Source organism: Solanum pennellii, chromosome 7 (assembly GCF_001406875.1).
Source record: "Solanum pennellii chromosome 7, SPENNV200".
Classification (NCBI taxonomy): Eukaryota; Viridiplantae; Streptophyta; class Magnoliopsida; order Solanales; family Solanaceae; genus Solanum; species Solanum pennellii.
The window spans coordinates 70516646-70525747 of NC_028643.1; the positions used below are offsets into that span (position 1 = coordinate 70516646).

Consider the following 9102-nt stretch of genomic DNA (forward strand, 5'->3'; position numbering starts at 1 on the left):
TATATATATATATATACATATATATGTATGTATGTATGTATGTATGTATGTATGATGTTTTATAACTTTTTTTAATTAACATAGAGGTAAAATTGTAATTCTAACTTTAATAATGCATAATACGAGCAATCAAAATTTATTGAATCCTGAAATAAATATAAAATGAAAAATTAATATTTTAAATAATTTCAAGAAAATAAATTAAATTAGATATTTTAATTATGAATTATTCTAAAGAAGTGCAAAAGTCATTAACATTTTTATTAAAATAATATAATTTAATATTTAAATTAAATAGTAATTTTTTTTATAACATTTTAATCTATAATAAGGATAACATATATATATATATATATATATATATATAGATAGATAGATAGATAGATAGTCGAGGTAAAATGTAATTCAACTTTTAACATTTTTTTGTCCCACTTACAGTAATACTAGATCTGGGAACGTGCGTTGCACGTTTATTCCAAAGTACTTCATATAAATTTTATATTGCAAATTACATATTTTATCCCCTTTGAATCTATGTAATTTACTAAAAAAAATTCATCCTTTTCAGATAGGAACTACATATATCTTTCTAAGAAAAGAATATATATTTGATTACTAAATTGATTAAAAGTGAATAAAATAAAAATAAATAACTATTGCACAAATTCAATATTCAAATGAGGATACTAAAATACCACATGCTAAGCTAATGTATATATAGCAACAAACCATGGTAAATTCTCAACAATAATAACACAACATCATAAAATTTTTACAACAACAACAAACAAGAAACATAAATATTAAACTAAAGAAAAAAAAAGACGAGAGAAGAGAGAAGAGATAATAGATATTTTTCTTTTTTTTTTGTAATTGGTTTAAGTGTGTTCATTATTGTGTCAAATGTCACTATTGATATGATAGTATTGAGGAACACAAAGAGTTGTCATGAATATGAAATTAATCCATTTGAGATTGTGGTGAGAGATAGGAGTAAAAACCAAAATAAATATAATTAGGGAGTTACATATATTTACAATGAAAAATTAATGATAATAAAATTTATGTGTATTAATATGATGATTTGTTATTTACTATTTACTATTTAATTAATTAAATAATTTATACATTTAAATGTAATGTATGAGTAAAAAATCTAAGAATAAAATATGTAAAAAAATGTATATATTAAATGTGTAATGAAAAATCATTATGACTAATTATTAAGAACTTTGTAGCAACTATCAATACGAAAAATCATCTCTATTAGTACGTGAAAGTTGTAAAGATTGTGACTTTTTTTTTTGTTTTCTTATTAATAATAATTTACAATTTAATAATGAGTACTGGATTGTAAGTCTAGTTAGACATAGGAGTGTTATTATCATAATACGAAGAGTCAAAATTCATGAATTCCAAAATAAATATTAATAAAAAAATTATTTTAAATAATTTCAAGATAATAAATTAATAGTCAAGAGATATTTTTGTAATTCAACTTTTGACTTAGATTCTTCTCAATTTTTGTACAATTAATTTCTGGACACGTGTCTCATTCTAATATATTAATATAGACTTCCTAAAATGAAGTATATAATACTCTATTTAGCAATTGAAGAGTCATTTAGTTGAAAAAAGTAGATTCAAATGCAACATATATTTGTAATGTAATATTATTTATCTGTCATGTAACAAAATGAGATACATGCTTGGGAGTTATTCTATTTCTTCACGAAAATAGCAACTTTAGGTATGATACTAATAATGTTTTAAAAATAAATATACATACTAAATAAGAATTGAGAGGCCACAAAAGCATACAAAAATGACACTAAATGAAACCAATAAAGTTAGATTTAAAATCAGACTCATGAAATATATACTCCATACTTATGAATTTGGTTCAATAGCTACTCCCAAAGTGATACTCTTTGGAGCAAACTAAAAATACAGAGTGTGTGAAATAAATAAAATAAAAAATATTATCTATACACATTATTGCATAAACACAAACCAAATTTAAGCAGTAAACAGAAATTGAAATTGTTCAAAGGAAAAACAAAATAGTATTACCTTATGGTAGGGTAAACTCAACAAATAAGAGGGCGATAATAACAGCTTTTTGTATAGTCTAACACAATAGGAGTAAGAATAGAATGATAAAGAAATTTGAAAGGATGCTAACTTTATAAAGTGCAAAGAATATGAAAAGAGTATAGATTATATAACTGATTGAAGTTTAAAAGACAAAAGATATAAATGGTGTAATAGGAAAAGTTTGATACATTAGTTAAATGATCAGGACAAAGTGGTTATTTTAAATATAATTAGGGATATTTTTGTAATTTAACTTTCAGCTATGAAACTTTCCACTTTTAGTATAATAATATAATATAATATAATATATGATATGATATGATCCATCATTTACAAAAAGAACAATATAAATATAACTAGTAGGATACTGCTTCAAGAAATGATGAGGCAAAGTATCCTGCAGGTTTTCATTCAAATCTCATATCAGTTTCATGAAGAAAACAAGATAGCTGTCTATTTGAAATCCCTGGTAATCTATAAGATCAGAGAACCTAAACATTCTTTAAAAATATACAAGTTACTTTTTTTTCTTGCCTTGTACCACCCTAACCACTTTGTGGCGATAAAGAAGCGCGACTAACGAATTTTTAGTTAATTAACATATTGACCAACTATATGAGATTTGTCCTCTTGAAAACAAGAGTTGAGGATCAAATCAGAAGAAGCATTCCCACCAATCCATCAGTGACAAATACAACGATATTATCTATACTTATTTTCATGAATATCTCTATCTGTCTTGTTGCTGCTCCTCTTCTGTGACTTACGAAGAAGCATTCTCACCATCATTGGGTGCAGCCGGAGATTCATCAGAAGCAGCAATGTCTTCTTCAGGGATGGTCTCTGGAGTATCGGCTTTATGTTGCAAGCTCCAATACATGATGCTTGCTGTGAGAGTAAGGATCATCTTCTGGTTTACCTGTTTGGCAAAGACAGTGTAGGACTCGAGGCTAAAATTTCATAAATAAGAAATTGCCAGGATGCAAACATCATGAAGTTTTATGGTCAATAGTCATGAACAAGGAAATTGCTACTAGCTATTAAGCAAAGATACATTTTGGTGCTATTACATGAAGCAGAACATTAATGGTACAGCTAAATTAGCTTTTATGGTGTTCATTGGAAGTTTTTTCAGAATGAATCTGGGCTGCAGCATGTAAAACTTTTGGTCTGCGCGATATGGCACTCTAGTATGGTGTACAAAATGCAGGCACAAAAAAGCAGTCTATTATCTGATATGTTACCTCTATTATATCCTCTGGCAATAAGAAGATGGAGCATCCAAGTTTCCGTGCAACACTGATTGTGTAAGTTGCATTAAGCTTCTTATCCTCGTCTGCAGTTGCATTCAGAATCATCAGTATTTTTCATGATACCCAAAGAAACAAGTCATCATTCAGAGTATTTAATCAAAGTCATGTAGAGAAGAAAATCTTTTCTTCCAAGTTGCCAATTTCTCATATGATCACTCAATCGATTGTTATTATCTCAGGAAGTCACCTTTCTTCTTAATTCCAAGTTTCTTCAACAAAGTAATCTAAATCTTCTCTATTTACATGTATAAATGAATCGTTACATTATAAGTCTATACCTGTTTCCCCCTTGGTTACAACGCTCCAATTCACGACCCTTGGCTCCACTGCACTAAGAAGGTCTAGGAAAAACATCCCATTTGATAGACTTTTGTCCTAACAGAACAAAACAAAGAACTCAGATACCGTGAAACAGAAACCCGATATATCAAAGTTGAAGTTTTTTTAACCACCTTGAAGCTATCTATTTGAGATTTTCTGCCTGCACTCTTCACTTTTTTGTTTGCCCAATTTAGGATGTCAGCATCTGTTATTTCCTTTCCTTGGGCATGAAACCTCAAGTTTTTCAACAGTTGCAGCATTGTGAACCTCATTAGCTGCCACAAAAAGGCTGAGAAAAGAGAACGAAACTTTTACTTCTCTAACAATAGAACAATTAATAACAACTAAATCATATCTAAAGTCACATCGCCAAATGTTTGCGATATCCATCATATTCACTATAAAGAATTGACTTTGCACATTAACAACGTAAATCCCTTCAGAATTTTTTGGCATGAAAATGAAGAAATAATGCCAAAATAGAGATTCAAAAGAGAGTATCAATACCTAATATGAGCTTCTTGTTTCCTTGTACAATATCGTTTCCAGCTACATTCACAAGGGAGAAATTTAGTTGTTTTCCAATCCGTATGACTTGGTTGCAGTTCTCAACTTTTCTAAAAGGCATCTTAATTGGGGGTTTTGTTGCCTGCTTCCAGTTGACTGATCCTGGTGCAATTTTATCGAGTACCTCGAGAAGCACCCACCTGTATCTCAAGAGGATTATCATTAACTCGTGTTTATAATGTCTAAATAATGCCGAACAAAGAAGCAATGTACCCACCCAGTCCGGACACTGTCAAATAGATTATTTATGTAGGTATCAGTTCCAAGGCTGTTAATCCACAACCGGAAGCATCTTTCTTCTCGAGATGTTTGATCATCATCCTCCATCATCTCAGCAAAAGATATTTTCTTGGTGTCCACTGACAATCCATTCCTAGACCATGAAAGTAGAAACTCTTTAGTAGACGGAAAAGTACATCATTGTGAACTCCACATATCGTAAGCATAAACTTCTTAATAGATTATCTTACCATTCATTCAAAATCATTACTTGAATAGTAGACGAGGGTTCATGCAATCAATTAGTTAATTTTTTTACCAAATGATATCAAATCAGTTACAAGTGGAAACATCGACTGCTGAAAGAAACAGCAGCTTACACGTTAGTTATTAGCATTCTTGTTGCGTTATCTCTCAATCGAAGACAAAGACTATCGGAGAATGCTGATCTTAAACAAAACTAAGCTAAGCTTGAGAGTTGGCTTAATTCAGGTCACCTTTCACCTTGAGGATTTTTGGTCTATAATATTTGCTATGGAACTGAATTATAACTTAACGAACAAGAGAATGAAAGTAGGTAATTGGTCTACGGAAAAGAACTTGTTAATCTGACCTGTGTTGGAATATTTGTGCAACGAATGCAAGATTTAAGTTTGGGGATCCCTCAACAATATCCTGTGGAGTAACATATCTTTTGCAATCGAGTTTCTCTGCTTGCTCAATAATCAAATTTGCTCTTTCAGTTGGATCTTTAGTATCTAGTGTGTTGGTTGTACCATGCTCAGGTGCAAGAGCATTGAGTAAATGAGCATAGGCCTCTCCATCCTGCAGCGAACAGAGGCTAAACATCAGAAGTTAAGTGCAGACTAATTAAATTTTTTTCCTGCTTTGTATGTCTACTTCGTCTCAAACTAGAATCAGGAGCAGATGATAGACAGATAGAGATGGACATAACACGATAACCAGTTTACTAAGCCTCGTTTCACCTGAGCTTTGAGTGTTATGACAAATTCAAGTTGATAATCCTTACAAATATAGTGCTACCAATTCCTGAAAAGGTAATCTGATATTGAACTTGTAACACTATCTCACCTTTAAATCAGACGAAAAATTATTGACTTGCTTCGTATAGCCTGCCTTCTTTAGATGGAAGTTCATCCATTTCAATAAAACCTTTTCTGGAGATAAACCTATGAGCTCCTCCACATCCTGCAAATTTTACTACTGTTATTTTCCCTATCAAGGTGCATTAGAACTTCTACAAGTATTACTCCGCGGTAGAACCAAAAACAGGAGAAACCAATCAACTATTAGCAGACCTTGCTGTCCTCCACCAGTTCCACAAGTTGCGGAGTTTTCTTCAAATTGAGATCAGCTAATAGTTGTATCTGTTTTTTTTTTTCAAAACAAGAAGATCAGATATGATACGAGTAACATTTCCAGCTGCACGACGAACATATGGAACAAGTATAGTAGTAGAAAAATACCTTGATAATTTGAGAAATCAGCCCAACAACCAGATGAGGCTAAGAGAATGAAAAACATAAGAAACTTCAGCAGCTATAATACTGATGATTAAGTAATTCATATGTAGGAGATATTACATACTCTTGCTTCGACTAAATCCTGTGTGCCAATATTGACGACTGTGCAACCGATTGCTTTTGCAGAATTGAGGCAAAGAGTGTGATTCTCATTTGTCTCCCATGGATTAAGAACCTTTTTCGTATTGATAGCACGCTCATCTATAGTACCAGGGACGGCAACATTGATAAGCTTACTGCATTACATGATTTAGTTAATGACCCAACAAACATGCAAGCAATCAAATGATTAAGTGAAACAAGAATCTCTTGGATAAAATCATCCTGTTTATCCTAATAATTCACTCTGTTTCAATTTGTTTGTCTTACTTTCCTTTTCCAGTACGTTTCAAAAGAGAATGTCTCTTGCCTTTTCTGGAAACTCTTTGCTTTCTAACTTTCCATGTTTAAAACGACAAGATTAAATGACATTTTGGTACATTCTACATAGCTTTAGTTAAAAACAAAAAGGTTCAAAAGTTTCTCTTTATTTCTTAAACTCCGTATCCAGTCAAACTAAGACACTCAAATTGGGACAGAGGGAGTAACACTTACCACAGAACAACGCCACCTTTCACGAGTTCAAAGAGTGCATTGCCAGATGGATCTATAGGAAGAAAATCCTTCAAAAACTTGTCCTCTCTGAGAAAGTTATTGATGTGTGCAACATATGATGTCTTTTCTGATTCACTAATATTGTGACGAATTGTGGTTGTTCTGGCCTTGAGGAAAGAGGACGACGTTTTTAATTTTGTATTCCCCAATTTAGCAGTTGCTCGTCCTTGTAAATCTAGATATAACTAGCCAGCCAGAAACAAACCACACTTTAGTTAACACAGGGAACTTATGACACGACAACAATAACAACAACTGACCATGTATAGTCCCACAAGTGGAGTCTGGGAATGGTAGAGTTTATGCAAACCTTACCCCTACCTTGGCAAGTAGAGAGGTTGTTCCCGATAGACAAAACTTATGACACATACATAAGAAATAAAGATAAGAAAATAACAGGATAACCAGCAAAGGTATGAGAGAATTCCAGCTTAAGGCAGGTTGATAAGCTCAGTGGTTTCACTCATCACAGCAATAACGATATGACGAATATGAAAGCCAAACATGTAAAGAGTAAATTAGACAACCACAAACTTTATCACATTTGGAATTTCTGTATAAAAGGCAGAGTTGTAGTTCATTTGTTTTGAATCCCAAACATAAATACTGGTCAATAAAACTAAGATAACAGGGAAATAAACAAAAGCACGACGAAAATGTGTGGCACTCACCCGAAGAAAGGATTCAAAATCAATCTCTTGAGTCGCATCAGTAGCTGACTCGCTTAATATGCGGCTAATGTCATCTGCAGAGAGAATATCCTTCAAGGCCTTAAGCTTGCACATAACAGGTGGTAGATTGCCCAGTGTGGCCTTCCCAGATTCATTCGATGCAGAAACAAACTGTAACCAAATTTCAGTTTAACAACAACAAGAAAATTTTCCAGGACAACAAAAAAGTATCAACAAACTCAATCAACAACTTGTGTGGATGGTTGTTGTTACACATTGTATTGTATTGTATCGTATTGTTACTTTAAATACCATGTTCGCTTTGATTGTTACTTTAAGTATTTATCGTATTGTATCGTTAAATCCATTGTTATGTAACGACAAGATTGGTGTGATAGCATTGTTACCATTTTCTAACTCTATTTCACCCTTTCTGTTTTGACTATAGTGTCGCGACCAGCTTGCGCACACCTTGACTAATTCAACCAGATACCTTTCACCAGCAACAAATACAGAAATTCATTGTTATGTAACCACAAGTTTGGTGTGATAGCATTGTTACCATTTCCTAATCCTCTTTCACCCTTTCTATTTTGACTGTGGTGTCCCGATCAGCTTGTGTACACCTTGACTAATTCAACCAAGACACCAGATACCTTTCACCAGCAACAAGGACAGAAATCAACCACAAGTTTGGTGTGAAAGCATTGTTACCATTTCCTAACCCTATTTCACCCTTTCTATTTTGACTGTAGTGTCCCGACCAGCTTGTGCACACCTTAACTAATTCAACCAGATACCAGATACCTTTCACCAGCAACAAATACAGAAATCTATTGTTATGTCACCACAAGTCACCAGCAACAAATACAGAAATCTATTGTTATGTAACCACAAGTTTGGTGTGACAGCATTGTTACCATTTTCTAATCCTAGTTCACCCTACTTTTTTGGATACCTATGGTGTATCTGCACGCACCTCGACTAATTTCATAAGATACCTGCTACTTTCACCCTTTATCCACCTTCTTTTTATAACAAATCCATTCCGGCCCGTACCTTATTTATTCTTTATAATTGTAAGTTTATTCGACCATATTACTAGTAAGTTGCATTAAAAAATGATATAATCAATCTAAATAATGTCAGTATTCATCAAAACAATACAATACAATACGTTATGAAACGAATATTAGACATACATTAGAATGAAGGCCACGGAGTTCGACTTGTGTGAATTGGCTATGAAGCCATTGATCAGAAACAACAACACCAACAAAACCAGACATTCTCCTTAAAATTGCAAATCAATTCACAAGATCAATGCCAAATGATTTATTTAATAAATTGAGATTATAGAACCATAGAAATTTGCAAAGAATAAATGAAATTAGAGGTGCATTTTATGTAGTGTGATGATCACATGATACATGATCATTATTTAGTTAGAAGATTTGTGGGCATTTGATAAATAAAGTAAATGTTTAGGGAAAGAAAATGGACAAATCTTGGTTCCCAGTAGGAAAATGGAAGGAGAAAAATTCGTTTAACTATCGGACCCGCGAAATATAAGGGGACTATAGACTATACAAATAATTAAAACAAAAAACCTCCTTTTTTTAAAAATAATAATAATAATAATAAAATATATATATATATATATAATCGAAAAAGGCCTAAAATACCCTCGAAGTATTGGAAATGGTATAAAATTAC

General features: G+C 32.2%; 1 protein-coding gene across 1 annotated transcript; it reads right to left on the reverse strand.

Moving 5' to 3' along the window:
- Positions 1-2444: 2444 nt before the first annotated feature.
- LOC107025558 (fimbrin-5) lies at positions 2445-8879 on the reverse strand. The gene is made up of 14 exons (XM_015226340.2): positions 8589-8879; positions 7387-7557; positions 6656-6900; positions 6126-6297; positions 6005-6043; positions 5837-5905; positions 5610-5726; positions 5131-5342; positions 4516-4671; positions 4239-4438; positions 3863-4020; positions 3689-3785; positions 3342-3433; positions 2445-3016 (listed from the first exon to the last, which is right to left on the reverse strand). Exons 1-14 carry the CDS (start codon positions 8673-8675, stop codon positions 2861-2863), a joined length of 1971 nt encoding a protein of 656 aa, XP_015081826.1. The 5' UTR covers positions 8676-8879; the 3' UTR covers positions 2445-2860.
- Between the last annotated feature and the right edge of the window lie 223 nt (positions 8880-9102).

What these genes read in the sequence shown, in the direction of transcription:
- LOC107025558 (XM_015226340.2), bottom strand. Translation starts at nt 8,675, where the DNA reads ATGTCTGGTTTTGTTGGTGTTGTTGTTTCTGATCAATGGCTTCATAGC. An exon ending in TCCGTGGCCTTCATTCTAAT is followed by an intron (nt 7,558 to 8,588) that starts GTATGTCTAATA and finishes ATTTGGTTACAG; the next exon opens with TTTGTTTCTGCATCGAATGA. An exon ending in AGGATTTAGTCGAAGCAAGA is followed by an intron (nt 6,044 to 6,125) that starts GTATGTAATATC and finishes TCATTCTCTTAG; the next exon opens with CCTCATCTGGTTGTTGGGCT.